General features: G+C 47.3%; 1 protein-coding gene across 2 annotated transcripts; it reads left to right on the top strand.

The window, feature by feature from the left end:
* Positions 1–167: 167 nt before the first annotated feature.
* SHOX2 (SHOX homeobox 2) lies at positions 168–10,785 on the top strand. 2 transcript variants are annotated; one of them, XM_070582968.1, is made up of 5 exons: positions 168–1,139; positions 3,994–4,202; positions 6,584–6,641; positions 6,948–7,036; positions 8,572–10,785. In XM_070582968.1, the coding sequence occupies exons 1-5, from the start codon at positions 788–790 to the stop codon at positions 8,827–8,829; spliced, it is 966 nt and encodes a 321-aa protein (XP_070439069.1). In that variant the 5' UTR covers positions 168–787; the 3' UTR covers positions 8,830–10,785. The 2 variants fall into 2 exon arrangements, with proteins under 2 accessions (XP_070439069.1, XP_070439068.1); XM_070582967.1 differs by having other exon boundaries at positions 8,536–10,785.
* Positions 10,786–17,885: the final 7,100 nt, after the last annotated feature.

Below are 17,885 nucleotides of genomic sequence, written 5' to 3'. Positions count from 1 at the left end.
TAATTAGGGATTCTTGTCAAGCCTGGATTAATGGCCAAGAGCGCAGGCGGCCGGGGCTATCTGAAAACCCGGACAGCCGGGGACCTGCCTCCTCTTCCCGCCCCCTCCCGTCCCCCTTCGCTGCCCTCCCACTCCAGCCCCAGCCTGCCTGGACTCCAGCCTTAATCAATCTCAGTCTCTCTCTCTCTCTTTCTCTTTCCCTCTCTCTCTTTCTCTTTCCCTCTCCCTCTCTCTCTTCCCCGCACCCCCACCCCAGCCCCCCCTCCCCTTCCCCCAGGTAGTGGGGGGGTGCTTCCCGGGAAGGGGCTCCCTCCGAGTTGCGAAGGGGAGGTAATTTACTCAGAACAAGGGGCCGCCTTTGCGAAGTATAAATAGTGAGACTTCAAGCGCAGCGTTGCTATCAGATCTGAACTCTCCGCAGGAAGAATTGTCAAAGATCTTAACATTGAACAAGCGCACTCGGACAGGGAAGCATCAGTTCCCATTTCCCTCCGGCGGCCCCCGCCCCTTCCCTCTTCTTCCTCCTCCTCCTCGTCCTCCTCCTCCTTGTCCTCCTCCTCCTTGTCCTCTTACTTCTTTTTCTCCTTCTACTTCTCCTCCTCTTTCTTCTCTCTTCTCTTCTTTTTCTTCTTCTTCTTCTTCCTCCTCCTCCCTCTCCTCCCCCACCCCCTACCCCATTGATGTGTTATTATTGGGGGGGCTGGAGCAGTAAAAAAAGAAGAAGGAAAAAAAAGAGCGGGGCTCGGCTGGGAGAGGTTGAGCGCGGGGCTGACGGACATCGGCGGCGATGGAAGAACTTACGGCGTTCGTCTCCAAGTCTTTTGACCAGAAAGTGAAGGAGAAGAAGGAGGCGATCACGTACCGGGAGGTGCTGGAGAGCGGGCCTCTGCGCGGGGCCAAGGAACCGACCGGCTGCGCGGAGCCCTGCCGCGACGACCGCAGCAGCCCGGCAGTCCGGGCGGCCGGCGGAGGCGGCGGCGGCGGAGGAGGCGGAGGAAGCGGAGGCGGAGGAGGCGGAGGAGGTGCAGGAGGAGGAGGAGCAGGCGGAGGAGCTGGAGGAGGGCGCTCTCCCGTCCGGGAGCTGGACATGGGCGCCGCCGAGAGAAGCAGGGAGCCGGGCAGCCCGCGGCTTACCGAGGGTAACGGCCTGACCCCCGGCCGCGGTTCCCCTTCCCGCCTTCCCAACTCCTCTGGCGGGAGAGGACCCCGAGGCCCGGCGGGGTTGGGGACGGCACGCGCAGAGGGCCCCCGGATCCCAGCTTTGGGAGCTAGAGTGGTGATGGAGGGGTGGGAGTCCGGTGGTGTGCACGGTCGTGGGTGGGGTCCGGGTGTGTGGGGGGAGGGGGAGCGCGTGGGGTTTGTGCGCATCCTTCTCAGATGCTCCGGCTATTCCCACTCCACCGAAACGCATTTTCATCAGCCGGAGGATCGGCCCGCAGCCCAGACGGCCCGCGGGCGGATGGGGAAGTTCTCGGGGCTGGCTGCTGGCAGGGGTGCTGCCAGTGGCTGGGCCAGGAGACGCGACTGCGGTTAGCGTCTCGCGCCGATTTCGCGGGAGCCCCTTTTCTAGGCCTGAGAGAGGAAGGAGAGAGATTGATGGATGGATTGACTGGGATTTCAGCCCCAGGTCGCCCCAGGGTTTCAGGCCGCCCGCTAAGAGCCACTCGAACTCCGCGAAGACCCTGGATCCCTGGATCTTGGGGTCCCAAACTTCCCTTTCTCTTTGAGCTATGAAGGTAGAATGAGGCCAAGGCAGGCCAACGTCCGGGCTACGCTGTTTCTCTCAGGAGACGCGTTAGGCTCCTTTTTTGGGTTTATTTTTCGATATTTACACAATTCCGTTACTGCTTCGCATCGTCAGGTACTCTGGTTTTGTAGGGGGAAAATCCTTTGGTGCCAGAAAAGTGTTAGGAAAAGGTTTTATCTAAATGGTGGAGCGTCCTGTACCAATTCAAAGGAGTTTAACAATAAAATTAATTTGGCACTTGGTGCCTGCAGTAACTGGTGCGCTGCCATATTTTTCCAATTAAGAAAATATGTGACATGCGTGGAATCACATATTTAAGCAAGCAATTAAGTTGTTTATAACACGATCCGTTCTTCTTTAGGCCAATAGGGAAATTTGGGGGCGAAATAAAGATTGTATTAATTCTATGAATCAACTTGAAATGTGGACATCTTCCTCTTTGAAGCCCCAAAAGTTTGAGAGGCATGTACTGTGGGCGACACGAAATAGACAAAGCCTTCTCACCCCTTTGGCAGAATCTGAAGGGTGTGCTTTCGTATTTAAATTTCATTACGGTACCAGTGGAAATATTTTCCTGTTAACCCGGCTCTAAATGTTTGCTCGAATGTTACCCACTTCCTCCCCGGAGGAAGTGCAAATGTCCACAAAACGAACTCTGAGACTAAAAATGCGGGCAACACTTAGGATCACCGTAGCTACAATGCCAGGCCGGGCTGAGATCTAGAGCTCTTCTTTCCCTGGACCCGGCAGCAGGTCCTCTTAAATTTGGAAAATGATGGCAGAACTGTCAGGCAGCCCAGTGCAGCCTCTCGAGCGTGAGTCGCAGCTTCAGGCCCTGGGTACACCAGCATGCCGGACCGCGAGGTTAGAGTCTGAACCCCGGGCAGACACAGTCCTGGGACTGTTGATTTCCAAGCTCAGGGCAAGTATTAACTTCTCTGCAGGCCAGCTTTTCCGGAATTGATTTTTAACACCTATGCTGATCTGGATCCTGGGCTGGGAGGAAGTGCAAACAGCCTCGACTATCCAAACGCGGCTTTGACACCTTAAAAACCCAAGTCTCCGACTCAGGAGCAGAGGATGAAGCTTCCAGAGAGCAGCTTCTGTTGATACAGGCTCCCCATTACTGCTCCTTGAGCTAAATATATATATCCATATCCCTCGGGTGTCTCTGTATACTCACGCTCGCAGAGCTCCTGTTTTTGAAGGTAGGAGAAGGAAGGACAGGAAAGTAGCAACGGATGTGTGCAAACCCAGAGCAGGAAAATGCATATTTTATTAAACATCCGAGCGGCTGGGTGCATGAAAAGGCTGTGAACAACCAATAGAAACCGAGGATCGCGAATGTTCCGCTTGAACCTGTTGATCTCTGTGGGTTTGAGCGTTTAGGGTCGAGTCTGCCTTTCCAACGGGGAGGGAGAAGGAGGCAACGGTCTGTTTCGCGGGCCACTGGAAGCTGGTTTTCGGGCTCTCGCCTTCTGGCCGGCGTGGGCGGCGAGCCCTCCAGGCCGCCAACATGGCGTGGGCGCCTGTGCTTAGGCGACCTGGGTCCGCCAGGGGGGACGGGGACTGCCTGGCCGCCCACGGGCCATCCTGGGGATTTGGCTGGAGCCCCCGTTGGCACCGAGCGCCGGAGGATAGTGCTCCCAGCGCCGCGCAGCACCTGGGTCTTGTTCTCCCGCTGCGCCCCTTCGACCCAATTGTTTCCGAATTAGCCCACAACTTTGAGAGAAACAGAGAGCCAGCGGCGGCCAGAGCTGGGCTGGAAACGGTCTAGCTGTCTGGGAATGGCCAGTGTGAGAAGCCAGTGTGTGGCCTCGCCGCGCCCTTCTGCCCCCAGCGCGTCCTGTGACCAGCGGGGCGCGGCGCTTTTGATTTCTGTGCGTGCGTGGGCGAGAGTGAGTGTGAGAGAGCCGGAGTGGAACGGATTTGGTGTTCGCAGGGGATGGAGGGTGGATGGTGAGGAGGTGAGTTGAGGCCACAGTTGCGGAGGGAATGGGTGGGTGAATGCCCACCTTGCCCTGGGGCGCCTACCCAGAGTTGATTTTTGCGCATTTCCGGGATCCTCTTCCTCGGGACAGGGTGAGGGACCGGACAGGAACTCCGGGAAGGGGCAGGGTCCTCCATCCTTCTTGAGACAAATCTGGTAACGGGATTTGCTGTGTTGTTTTTGTCCACGTGTGTGTATGTGTTGCTGTGTGCTCGTGTGGACGTACGTGTGGCCCTGTTCGTGGTGACCCCTTCAGTGTCCCCGGAGCTGAAAGATCGAAAAGAGGATGCGAAAGGGATGGAGGATGAAGGCCAGACCAAAATCAAGCAGAGGCGAAGTCGGACCAATTTCACCCTGGAACAACTCAACGAGCTGGAGAGGCTTTTTGATGAGACCCACTACCCGGACGCCTTTATGCGCGAGGAACTGAGCCAACGGCTGGGGCTGTCTGAGGCCCGAGTGCAGGTACCAGGCTGTGAGGAGGTTGAGGCTGGGCCCAGGGAGAGGGGGAGGGGCGCTCCTGGGGTTGGAGAGACGGCTTAGGGGACACATACCAAGGGTGTGCGGGTTCGAGTGTCTAGAGTGAGGTGAGAAGGAAAGGGATATCTTTGCTAGAGGTCTTATTTTCCAAAGTAAATCTTAGTCTTATAGCACCCCCCCCCCCATCCCCTTCTTTCCCCGTCCCAACATATGTTTCCAGCAGAAGAAAGCTGTGCTGGGCTTGCTCCCAGAGTTTCTATAAACCACAGACCCCTCGCCTCATGATGCCTTTAATGTGGTTTAATCCTAATGGGCCTACTTTTATAAGCCTTAAAAAAAAAAATCGCACAGAAAATGTTTTATCTTCTGGATGCCCTAAAAGTTACAAGGAATATTTGTTCACCCGACTTGGGTTTCCTTGAGGGTCTGCTCTGGGGTCTAGGTTTGCTGAGAGGATATGCCAATTAGGTTTATAGAGGTACAGACTATAAAGAAAATTAGCAACTGTTAAGTGCAGAAATTTACAGTCTGTCCTTAGCGGTAGATCTCAAACTGTGTGAAGCATCAGAGAAAGAAATGCATTTTGGTCGCTCTTTGTTCCCTCATTTAATCAAGGCGGGGAAACTGAACCACAGAAACTTGATTTTAAAACAACTCACATATCTTAATATTGACATTTCCAAAGTCTAACCCCCAGCAAGTGCCATTGAAGTTAGAATTGGAGCAGATTTTCTCACTGGTTGTAGAGGTGAATGTAATGGCAAAAGTAGGCTTTAGGGGCATGTAAGGTGAAAAATTATATACGAACGTGCATACATATCCTCCTTCTTTATGGAGAACAAATTTAAATGTTCCAAATTGTATTTCCGCTCAAATAATAAAATAGGAGAAAATGATGGTCATTATTTGTTTGAACACATGGAGCAGTTTTAGGCCTGAACATCTGCAGCTGTTACAAAGTATCACTGTAACAGATACTCCCTGGGTCTCCGATCGTAGAGACCACCATCTGCAGCAAACTATGCAATTCTTATGGGGCTTCCCCACATCTTGTAATAGGATCAGGACAAAAACAGAGCAGACACGTTGAATGGGAAAAGTAATAATAGGCTGCCTTGGTCATCACAGTGTCAACAGCAGAGCCTTCCTTTTTAAGCCTCTCCTGCTTTGCTCTGTGTGTACTGAGATCTCTAGAGGCTCACAGCCCCTTAAAGACATGATGATAATTATTACAGTTGTGAGCATTAGTATCTCAGTTCCAACTTTTCTCCAGGAAAAAAGAGGCAAGAAGCCTCAGGCCATTTGAGTTACACAAAGAATGCCACCCTGGCATGAAATCTACCCTTCTATTATACTAAATGGCAGGGGAACTTTTAAAGATTTACATTGACTATGACACTTGCTTTCAAAAACAAGAAAAAGCTCTGAAGCAATATTTTACTTTCATGGGGTTTTTAAATACATTAGTTTGTGAATCAGTCAATATGCTGTATTATTGGAACATAATGCTGTATTATTGGAGTATAAAAACAAGCTTTATTTGAATTTTTAAAAATCTGTCATACCGCCTCTAAAAGTTGGCAAGTTTATTTAAGAAAGTACTGTCTGGGAAAAGATAGAATCCAGGAGTTACTTGATTTATCCCCCACCTCCCTTTCACAGAATGTTGTTCCCTTTCTCTCATAAGAAGCGAACTTTATTGCTGGTCTTTATTTTTTCACACTTTTATTTAAATTTTTGAGCTATTTTCTGGATGCTTCTGTAACTGCAAGCAGTGGCTTTTTCTATAGAAGCAAATTAGATTATCATGATAATAGCACAATTATTCTGCTACTGTGTTACACTCTGCTGCACAGAGGAACAGAGAAATTCTAAACTTCTTTGTAGAGAGGCTTTTATGACACTAATTACCTCTTCCCCCATTCTTATTCCCACCCCCCAGAAAAAAAACAGAGTCACTATTTGCTTTGGTGTTTGCTTTTTCTTGAAGATGAAGCTAATTAATATTACAGGCTATTAATGAGCACATTCTTCTCAGGTCTTACTGGGCAAACGTCTAAACCCGCGATCACTTTGGTATCAGGTATCAGGGAGAGTTTCAGGCCTTAGGGACGCTAATGTGGAAAGATGAAACCAGGACTAGCAGTAATTTATCAAAAAACAATTTATCTTGCAAAAGTCTATGAAATCTATTTTTGTCATTTGTTTACATTTTTAACTCTGGAAATTGAGACTATTCTATATAGTTCAAAGATTGCTTGCTATATCTCCCAATCCTTACCTAAACATTACTCTTTTTTCACTGTAAGTTTTAAAAGTTTTTGAGTCATAGCATCTAGGTTTTATTTTTTGTCTCTGATTTGTAGGTTTGGTTTCAAAATCGAAGAGCTAAATGTAGAAAACAAGAAAATCAACTTCACAAAGGTAGGCTTCTCAGACAAAGGACATTTGGTATTTTAAGCAAAGAGAGAATTGGGGACTATTGTCATTACAAAGACAAAAAAACTTCTCAGAGATAACCATATTTAAAAATCTGCTCTGAAGACAGCTAATGAAAGTCTTAAAGTTTGGGAGTAAATTACATTTATTTTAATTACGGCAGCAGTTTAGGAAGTTAACAGTCCAATTCCAAAGGAATTAGTTCTATCTCGGTACCATTTGAAACCCTGGAAAACAATGCTGGAAATATCAACCTCACATTATTGTGTTTTGTTCCCCTACTTTTTACAGGTGTCCTCATAGGAGCTGCCAGCCAATTTGAAGCATGTAGAGTCGCACCCTATGTCAATGTAGGTGCTTTAAGGATGCCATTTCAGCAGGCAAGTACAGCCCAGTTTCAACCTGTTTTTAACTGTATAAAGTCCTGGATGTTTACCTGAACTGTTGAGTACCCCCTCTCTCTGAACCCCAATGTTGGTGTCTATGCAGTTGGAAAATCAATGTTGAGATGATGTAGTGGACCTGCTCCCTGCATGCCTAGTCCTTTCTGTCCTCATGGGAAACACGCAGAGGCCTGAGGGCAGCAACCAGTCCTTTAAAGGTGCACGAAAGATTGTGCTTGGGGAGAGGAAGGAAAAGCCTTTTGATTAAAATTTTGTCAGATCCAATACGGAAGTTAGTCCTAAACTGTTTCTAAGGCAACTCTCTAAATATGTTTCTAGGTATTTTCTATATCTTAGTCATGTTAAATGTCTCGGACAGAAAATAAATAAATAAATAAATAATTAAGTATGCCCAACTCGGACTTGATTTTCTAGAGCTGTCCCTGTAAACAAAGCTTCATCTCTAGGAGAGAGAGAAGCCTGGGTCTTCCCAGGGTCTCCTGCCTCTGCAATGCCTTTCTTAGCCATAAAGAGACTTTTAAGACTACATTTTAAAAGCACAGCCTGCAGCAATGATTTAATCCTGGGAAATCCCAGTGCTCTGAACTCCCTGCTTTCCAAGCCTAAGGGCGCAACTCTTTCCCAACCAGTGCTTGACCTTCCCCATCCGCAGCAGGACCCCTACTTGGTAGGACTGTGAAGTCATGAATTAGCTCTCAGTTCCCAGTGTCCTGGACTGGGGAGACCCCTGAGTGTGCCCAAGTATTGAGGGTTAGTGTTAGGGAGCTCTTAGCTCTCTTGGCACCACAGGACTCTGGTATCCTGACGCTAGGTTTTTGAAACAAGAGAGAATGACTGGAGAAAGAGAGAGAGGGATCTTAAAAGGAGACCCTTACTACTCAGGAGGTGATCTGCAGGCCTGCAGCACCTGGGAGATTGTTAGAAATGCAGAATCTCAGGCCCCCACCTAGACCTTCTGAATCAAAGTCTGCATTTGAACAAGATTCTCAGTTAGTTCTTATAGCAGTAAAGGTTAGAAGTACTAACAATTGTGATGAAGATGCAGTAACTTCCCAAGTGACATGAAAAAGTTTTGTAGTTTGCTTGTTGGAACTTCAGTGCTTTAGTAGTGGGGTGAGAGTGTATGACAGCATCCAGAGAGGAGGGGAAGGGCCTTTGCCCCGTCTTTCCAATACACCATCGTTATTTTGAGGAGGGTGATATTTTAGCGCAATAGCAGTGTGTCTTTCTGATGGGCCCAGCTCCCGAGGGGGCGGCCGCATTCCAGCAGACGGGAGCCCCCAGGACCCAGGCAGATAAGCTGTGCTGATTAAGTTGCAGAGACTCAGGGGCACTGGAGTATCCCTGTGGCGCCCCAGATTCAGTAACAGACTGAGAAGGTCAGCCAAACGTCCCTTTCCCATCCCCTGCCCCAGCCTTCCCCGAGCCAAGCTGGACGCCGTTAATGTTCTGTTTCTATTCTGTTGTCACCCTAGGATAGTCATTGCAACGTGACGCCCTTGTCCTTTCAGGTTCAGGCGCAGCTGCAGCTGGACAGCGCCGTGGCGCACGCGCACCACCACCTGCACCCGCACCTGGCCGCGCACGCGCCCTACATGATGTTCCCGGCGCCGCCCTTCGGACTGCCGCTCGCCACGTTGGCCGCGGACTCGGCCTCGGCTGCCTCTGTCGTGGCTGCTGCCGCTGCCGCGAAGACCACCAGCAAGAACTCCAGCATCGCCGATCTCAGACTGAAAGCCAAAAAGCACGCGGCCGCCTTGGGTCTGTGACGCCAACGCCAGCGCAAAGGTCGCGCTTCCACCGTGGCACGCCCCCTGCACGCCCTCCGCGCCCCGCTGCTTCTCCTTTACCCTCTCCGGACCTCCGGACCGAGCCTCTTTCCGCCCGCTGATCGCCCCTTGCCCCCTTCGGCATCCCGGACTCGGAGGGCGGGACTCTGCGCGGGACCCGGGATCCCACGAGGCGCACCAGCTCCGTGGCTCCTGACCATTCACCTACCCGAGGCCCTAGAATTCGGCTTTGTAGGGGCGGGTTTGGGGAAGTCTGGAGAGAGACTGGACAAGGGAGTGCTGGGACAGCGGAATGTGGCCGACGGCAAAGCTGCAACGATGGACTCCGGCATAGAAATAAAAATCCTGTTAATAAAAAATGAGCAAAAAAAAAAAAAAAAGTAGAAAAGCGAACCAGAGAGAGAAAGAGAAAGGGAACTTATTTCTTACTGCTATTTGACAGAAGCTGAAATCGGAGATAGAACCAAGGAACAAAAACAAATTTTAGAAAGTAAAGTATTTTATACATTTAACAATATGGAAAAATAACCTGGATGAATCTCAAGAGAAGGGGGAAGAGGTACCAACTTAGAGCGTATGTTTTTTTTTAATGGGCTAAGAAGGCAAAACAGAAAGAAGAGGTATACTTATTTAAAGAATTAAGATGAAAAAAAGTGGGCAGCTGGGAAGTTCACAGGTTTTGAAACTGATCTTTTTCTGCGAAGTTCACTTTAATACAAGAAATTTGATAAGAGAGGCGGGCCTCCTTTTACGTTGAATCAGATGCTTTGAGTTAAAAGCCACCATGTATGGAAGAGCAAGAAGAGGGAAGACAGTATAAAAACGAGGAGAGAAAAAAATGCTATTAACACAAAAAAGTGATACCACAGACAATGATTTCGCTGAGAAATTATGGCCGAACTGTCCAGACTGCTGACAGTAAATTCCGGGTTGCATGTTACTTGTATTCCGTTGATGGTGTCTCCCCCCTCCCCGCTTTATTCACATGCACTTACTCCATTTTCATCTCCAGTACGAAAAACACCACGAAAAGCATCTGGAAATTGATATGTATCTATATATATTTTTGCCCTGTCTTTGATCCTGGGTGACAAAAGAACAAAATCGGAGGGGAAAAAATTTACACTGATTATCCCAAGAAAACTGAGGCGGGCAGAAAATGTGGGGAAAGGAAAAAGAAAACAAGAAGACCCAATGAAATAATGAAGGTACAGCGCCTCACTCCGGGCCTGACACATACATAGTAGGCGCTCAGTGTTAGTCCCCCCCCTTGCCCCTTCCTTGAGTTCCCTCTTGCTGATTTCCTGAAGTCCTCTTTGAGGACCGTACTTTATTTCCCCCTCTCTATCCTGTCACACCTTAAACAACACCCAGCTAGATACAGGCACTAGGTTTGTGTAAAATATGTTGATACACACAAAGTTTATTTTGGCTAAAATGTGTGAACTGATGGTTGACTTTCAACATTTGCATTTTATTTCACAAAGGTGTATATTCAAGTAATTGTTTCAATTCATGTAGCTATTTAAACTGGGGTACCCTGGACTAAGCAATCTGTATCCCAATTCTCTAGAAAGCCTCCTTAGTTGTTTTTTTTTCCCTTCTAATTTACAAGAAAGAGGAAAAGCTCTTTTAACTGAACTTTGCTATGCGGTTGAGCTTTGTAACTATTTGTTCTCCATGAAAACAAAATTATTTATATTTGCCATATTTTTTCTAGTGTATTAAGTTATTTTAAACAAAGAAGATGCTGTTATTTCATGACGTGTTGTCGGTACAAAATGTTTTGGTTTCACCTTTGTTAAACCTTTTAAATAAGTGCCAAGTTATTAATTGAAGACACTTTGCGATCAATTGAATGAAAATAGTATTGTTTCATTTGATGAGGTTCGCGTCGTCTTTGTTCCTGTTACTATTAAACTATCCGGGATAATCTTTCCGTCTTCCTTTTTGATGAATGTGTCTTTCCAATATACCAACTTGGGAAAGCGCTTGCCTCTGCTCCTACGTGCCGCTAAGGGCCGTGAGAATGGTGGCTCTGTGGCGGTCGTTAGCGCAGAGCGAAACTTTCATCCCCCCATTTTATCCACCTGCACAGAAACCGGATAGGTTTTATACCAAATCAGTAAAGGAACGGATAATACGTAAAATAACATAGAATAGAATAACCCTCCCTTCCCCAGGACGGACTCTCGTTCTTCATTTGGTGCGCTTTCACTCTTGAAGTTTACTTGGGGGACTTTTTAGGGAGGAATGAAAGCGGCATCAAGCGGTGCAAAATCCACCTGGGTTAATTGCGGACGACAGACTCTCGGTTCCAGGTCCCCGACCCTCCCCGGAGTCGGGCAGGCGATGATGGTTGGGGAGTGGGTCGAGAGCCGCGGAGGGGGCCTGGGGCGCTGGAGAGGGCGGATCTCCCACTTCCCACTGCAGTTTAGCGCTTTGGGAAGCAGCTAATGCGTTGGTTAAATTTAGGTAAAGGTAGAAGCCTGGACCGTGTTTAGGAAAAGCCAGGTCATAGTGATCCTCAGAATCCCGAGGAGCCCCTCCCTCCCTCCTCCTCTTGCCCCCTTCTCCAGGAAGAAATCCCACGGGTCAAGCCCCCAGGCGCTGCCTGTTTCGGGGTGGGTAGAGACCGCGGAGACGCAGCCCTGGCCGGGCCCAGGACAGGACCTTCCCTGCCCGCGCGGGCTCTGGGGATGGGGGCGCCCTCCTCGAAGATGGAGAGTTTCCTGAGTATCCCCTGGGGCCCCTTGGGCTGGAGGACGTGTAGAGGAGGCGACCCCTCCGACGAACCTTCCCCGGGCGAGCCGGCGCTCGGCGCTGCGCCTCCGCGTACACGGGGTGCGGTGTCGCGGCGCTCCCGGCGGCCCAGCAGGCGGGGGGCCGTCGTCCGCGCTCGGGGCTGGCGGGGCTCCAGCCGACCTGACGGGCGGCCCGAGCTTCACAGCGCGCAGCTGCCTGGGCCCCGGCCCGGGGGCCTCCCGTCGGCGCGGGGCTGGGGGTCCCACGGGCGGCCTCCAAGCCCCCGCCCCGAGCCAGCCCCGCTGGCCGCTCGGACGCTCCGCGGGCACCCCGGGGGAGGCACAGGGCGCGGGAGAGCTCGGCCCGGGAGGCGGCGGCGGGGCCGGGGCCTAGGCTGCGCCCGCAGCTGCGCTCCGAGAGGCCCGAGGTCGAGGGAGGCGCGGCGCGCGGCCCGCAAGGCTCCCGGCGCGGCGGCGGGCGCGGGGCCGTCGAGGCCCCCAAGCCGCGTGGGGAAGGCCCGCGTCCCGGGCGGCCGGCGCGGCGTGAGCTCCGCGGCCTGGGGGCCCCGCGGCGCCTCGCCTCCTGCCGCGCCCGCGCTCCCCAGACTCGGCGGGGCCAAGGCCGCCGTGCCCGGCTGGAGGGGCCAGGCCGTCGGTCCCGCCTCCCGCGCCCGCAGGACCGGCTGTGCGAGCGCAGCGGCCCAGACTCCCGGCAGGCCCGCGGGTGTGAACAAGAGGTTCCAAACCCTGACCTCCCGGAGCCGCGCTGAGAAAGGGGCCAAGGAAATCTTCACTTTAAATTCAAGTGAGGCCCAACATGCACTGGTTTGGATCGAAACTCAATAGTCGTAATAAATAATAAATAAAAATTTCGCCTCCCCCCCCCCAAATGTTTCAGGGTGTTCACAGCCTTCTCGAGCTACAAAATCCCAGATTGGGGAAAAGTGACTTAAAGAGATTATTCAAGACATCATTGGTGTTAAGGACTCTGTGACACAAGCGGTCCGTAAGATTGAAGGCCTTTGCTGAAACTGAACTGATAAATATCTATTTTGAGTTTTTCCTCAGATTTATAACTTTTTAGATCCTCAGATGGTAATGCTTTAGCATAATGCAATGCTCAAATTTCGGAACTATTTTGATTTCTGAAAAATGCCTTTTTGGCTTCAGCGACATGAGATCCTGTTATTTTTTCACAAATCAGTTTACATCATAAATTGCAAACATTTGCAATAAGATCTCAAGATTGTTTATTTTATGTAACCTCAAGCACTTGACTCTGTTAAACACCAGTACAGAAAGTCCGTGAAATCAGTTTAATGTGTGTGAGGGAATTAAAGGATCACTCCTTTTCATCACGTAAACAAGGCATTTAAGATTGTTTGAATTGTCAGTCTCCCAATTTTTAAACAGTCTTACAATTGAGTATTAATTTTAGAGTCATTCTGTGCAAAAATAATTACCGAAGTTATATTCTGCTTTAATTAAACGTTTCTGGGCAGAAGAAAATGGTATTCTGCATTGGGAAGTGGGTGATTGTTTTTAATGTTATATTATTTTAAATTATTTTAGTTCAAAGGTAAATAAAGTTTGCTAATTCCAACGGGGGGAAAAAGGCCTGAAATGGTTTTTTAATGTGCTGTTAGAACAGTTAGTCAAAGTACATTAAAGGAACGTCACAAACCCAGAAATAATAAATATGTCATTCTAATGAGAATGTTAACTTATGGATAATTTATTCAAGGTAGTTTTTGCATTTCACATGGAATCTCTTACGATGACCTGCCTGAGTCCCATGATGCTTGTTCTTCAAAATCTAATTTATATAGGCTCAGGATATACATAATTCATAACTCTGTTGGTATATATATGTACACACCCCAAATTTTAAACCTTTACAATATGTTTGCATGTTTACTAGCATGTTTTCAAGATGACTGAAATAAAAACATAAAAAATGTTAAACATGATATTGAAAGCAAGTGCTTGTCCATGTGTGAAGACAAAGTCCTTGAAAATTGAAAATTAAAAAAGATTAGATAATTTTCAAGCTTAGATGTAGAGTGAACACTGAAATATTTCAGACAGGGAACATTCTTGTATAAGAAATATGAAAATCTCCAGGAAAGTCTTACAGATGTGAGCTTCTAACACTTCAGATGCCTAGCCAATCCTTTCGTGTCTCTAATTCATAAAACAAAAAATCTTTCAGTCTTGGGGTATTTTGTTTTGGGTATTTTATGTGTCAGTCAAGGTAACCATCGCATATGCCTTCAGTACAGGAAAATTTAGTATAGTACTTACATGGAGTTCTGCCGGCATGAGGAAAGGTTTTAGACTATAATCAAATAAATCACAGAGGGAGGAGTAAACATACGTTTTTTACCCTTTGTTGAACAACCGCTCACATGTCCTGAGCAAGAATCTTTGTAGATTTTTATTCAGCCAGAACAGTGCAGAATAAGCTAAGGGCACAGACCCTGGAGCCAGCATCCCTGGATTCAAACCTCACTGCTGCCATTTACCAGTCCTGTGATTTTAGATGAATTAATCTCGCTGTGCCTCAGTTTCCTCATCTGTAAAATGGGGATAAAAGTAGCATCTATTTCATGGGGGTTTTAGGAGGATTAAATAAGTTAATACTTGTAAAGGCCAAAGAACAGTGCCTTGCATGCATATATACACACACTATATGATGCTTATTTTAATAAAAAGGTCAATAGGCATTCATCCCTGTAATAAAAACCTATGAAGAAGAAAATAAAGTAATGCAAGACAAAGACGGCAAGAGGGAAACATTATCTGCTAGTTAGTGATTCTAGCTAATTGCTTAGCCTCTGGGGGGCTCATCTGGAAGATGTGGCAAATGTCACGATGTAGTCAGGGGGCTTATCTATAAGAGCAATCTGTAGATTGCACAGTGCTGTGTACATGAGAGAGAGTGTTGCTCCTCTGCCATGTGCAGCCTATAAGGCAAGGTCTCAGACATGGCACTAGCCCTCAAGGGGCTTACCATCTAGGGGAGGCGGTTCGTAAATGCACATGATAGTGCTAGGAAGCATATGCTGAATGCACTTGCTTAAAGGCATTCAGACACACTATATGCATCTGAATGGCTGTACAACACTTGTGGGGCCTGTTGCCCTGTTTTTGGAAACTGAATCTTTCTTGAAAATGAGTAGCCTTAAAGAAGGAATGGTGGAGCGACACCCAGAGGTTAAGAAGCACACTTTGTTAGAATTAAATGCATACCATATGTTGCTGTGGTTTGTACTCCATAGGATCATCTGCGTTTTCTTTGGCTGTCCATGGTTGCAGAGCATGAGCAGTAAAATGCCAAAAGATGCAAAGGCTGCTGACCAATGGTCTTTAACAGCAGTTTGAAAACACATATAATACAGAGGAAGGAATGTTTAATTACTATGGTAAAGACCCATAAAATGAACAATTGAGTCCTAATTACAGACTAACTACAGACTAAAAGAAGAGCGACCTCTTTCCAATGCCCGAATTTAGATGTATTACTAATACTTGCCTCTATTTTGTATAGTGTCATCTATTAAGAGCTCACAGCAGTTTTTAGACATTTTAATTTGGGAGTCAGCGTGTTGTTGCCGTATGTGACTAATCTTTAGAGGCAGATGTTCCTGAGTTCAAATCTCAACTATACCACCTATTAATTAGATGTGACATATTGGGTAATTTCTCAGCTGCCCAGAGCCTATGTCTTCTTAGCGTCCTGTAACACACACCCTGCAGTTTGTCGTGAGGATCAAATAAAATAAGACGTGTAAAGTGCCTGGATACAACAGGTTTTCACAAATATACTGCTCTTCTCTACTTTTATTATTTACCTTTCCAATGATTGTCACGCACAGAAAATTTTAAATGTTACCTGTCTGTGATTAGAAACAGTTTTGGAAAATATTGGGCGGTGGTGTACATGTTAATTTCAATTCTTCAATATGAGTATTGATTATGTGTATGTATGTTGTGTGGCCTGGAGTTTGGAATAAAACTTCCTTCACATGTTGCAAAACTTTTCTAGATAGAGTTTTTGAGGTAGCATGACTTAGATCCTCCCCTTTGTGGAGAACAGAGGGTTCTAGCCTTCGCCCTGCTCACTCGAGGGCGTCCTCAATGAAGAGATGACCCATGCATTACGTCCCGGATATTCCTGACCTTCAGTCCTCTATATTCTGGAATGTCAGCATACAAATCGAGACCTGGCATTAACTCTCTAGTCACTTTGAGATTAGATTGATTGTCCTTCCGTTTGCTTATTTATTGAATACATTTTTTATGCTTCCGTGCTAAGGAAGAAGAAAATAAACTACCCTTAAAAACGATTGCAAAAGTCTATCAGCCTATCCAAATTTTCAGTACTCATGCTACATTGTGTTTTGTATTACGTTTACCGGCATTAGTGGTTTAAAATGTAATTACCTGTCTTGTGGGCAATATATTTATTTACTGAAATTCTCACTTGTCAGCAGGTTTTTTTTTTAAGGCTAATATAGTTTCCATTAAAACATAGTCTTGCCCAATGCTCATTAAAAAAGATCCAGGACCCTCCCTGGGGGAGTTTCAGGTCTAGGCCTCCTTAAAACTTTTTAGATAGGTGAAATTAGGTGGAACTAGCCATCAAAGGAAGGATTGGAAACAGGGAGGCTTGGCCTCCAATTTGCCTGGGGAGTAAAGTGTGATAGAATAAAGGCCCCTGCCTAACCCTGTACCTTGTAAATGTATTAGATTGTATGGCAAAGGGGAATTGGGTTGCAGCGGAATTAAGGTTGCTAATCAGCTGACCTTAAAATAGGGAGATTATCCTGGAGTCTTCGGATGGGCCCACTGTGAGTAAAAAGGGTCCTTAAAAGTGGAAGAGGGAGGCCGACAAGGAGACTGAGAGAGACATGACTAAGGAAGAATGTCAGAGATGCAGCACTGCTGGCTTTGAAGTTGGAGGAGCCAAGGAATGCAGGTGGCCTCGAGAAGCTGGAAAAGGCAAGGAAATGAATTTGCCCCAGAGCCTCCAGAAGGAATACAGCTCTGCCAACACCTGGATTTTAGCCCAGTGAAACCTGTGTTGGACTTCTCACCCACAGAACTGTAAGATCATCAATTTGTGTGGTTTTAAGCCACTAAGTTTGTGGAAATGTGTTATAGTAGCAATAGAAAATTAACACAGGAAGTTTCTGAGCTGCTAATACGTGTAAGAGACTCTGGTCATTTTTTTAATGCCAGGGGGACTTTTGAGTCTGTTGGGTAACAAGAGTGTCCCAAAACTCAGGCCTGGATTGCTTTGCTATACCATAGAGAACACTCTTACTCAGGCCTGCAGTTCTCCATATGCCATTCTGCAGAATCCCCACAAATCGCTTTTGTTATTATAAAATGAACTCTATAGAGGATTTCTGCAAAATTATGTATGTTCTTTTATGTAAAGTAAGTCAGCAGTGAAAATCCTTGTCTTGTTTTATTATCCTTGTTCTTATTTTTTGTCATCTTCTGCTTATTATTATTTACTTTTAAAAAAGTATTTAATGTCGAGCAAAGGACTATTAGTTTTACGCTCTGAAGTTCTTTGCTAATGCACTGAAAGGGACCAGCCTGAGCAATTTGAGCTTGTCTGTCAAGTTGGTCAAGGTGGAGAGTAATGTGGTCTGGGGTTCCCAGAGCCCACTGGACCTTTGACCTTTTCTCTTGAGACTATTGATCTAGGTTAATAGTCAGCACCAGTTGTGCTGTTGGAGGAGTTGTGTGCCTGTGTGTGTGATTCCTCAGTGAGTACAAATGAGGCTCTGACTAACTCAGAGGGTAATTGGTCTTTTTTGTAGTTTTCCAAGATCAGAATGAAGAATTAGAATAGATGGGTCCTGACAGGCAGGGGGAAGATTCTTTTATGGAGTGTTTGCAGTTGTATCAGTGACAAGGCAGTGGATCTGGGCCCAGAGCTGATTCTATCTTCCATGCCATGCACTCTGCTCACCAGAGGGCTGCCCGTGGAATCAGGTGGGTTAGGAATTGCTGGATGACATGATAACCTCCTAGGTTAGTGGAGTAGTAAGGTGACTTTATCCCTGTTCTGACTACTCTACCCACCGCCCACTCCAACACCCACATATTTCTCATCCCACCTAATTGGGTGCAGAATAAGATACACAGCAGGTCAGTGGACTGAGTATATAAAGAAGTTTGGTTATGCTCTTTGACTGATTGAAATGTAGGCTACAGAACAGGGGAGAAAATTCTCCCAAATGGTGTCAATTCCCATGACCTTCCCCTGGTTAG

The sequence above is a fragment of the Equus przewalskii genome, chromosome 18 (assembly GCF_037783145.1).
Source record: "Equus przewalskii isolate Varuska chromosome 18, EquPr2, whole genome shotgun sequence".
Classification (NCBI taxonomy): domain Eukaryota; kingdom Metazoa; phylum Chordata; class Mammalia; order Perissodactyla; family Equidae; genus Equus; species Equus przewalskii.
The sequence above is the reverse complement of the archived record's forward strand: the minus strand, read 5'-3'. Positions and strand labels throughout refer to the sequence as shown.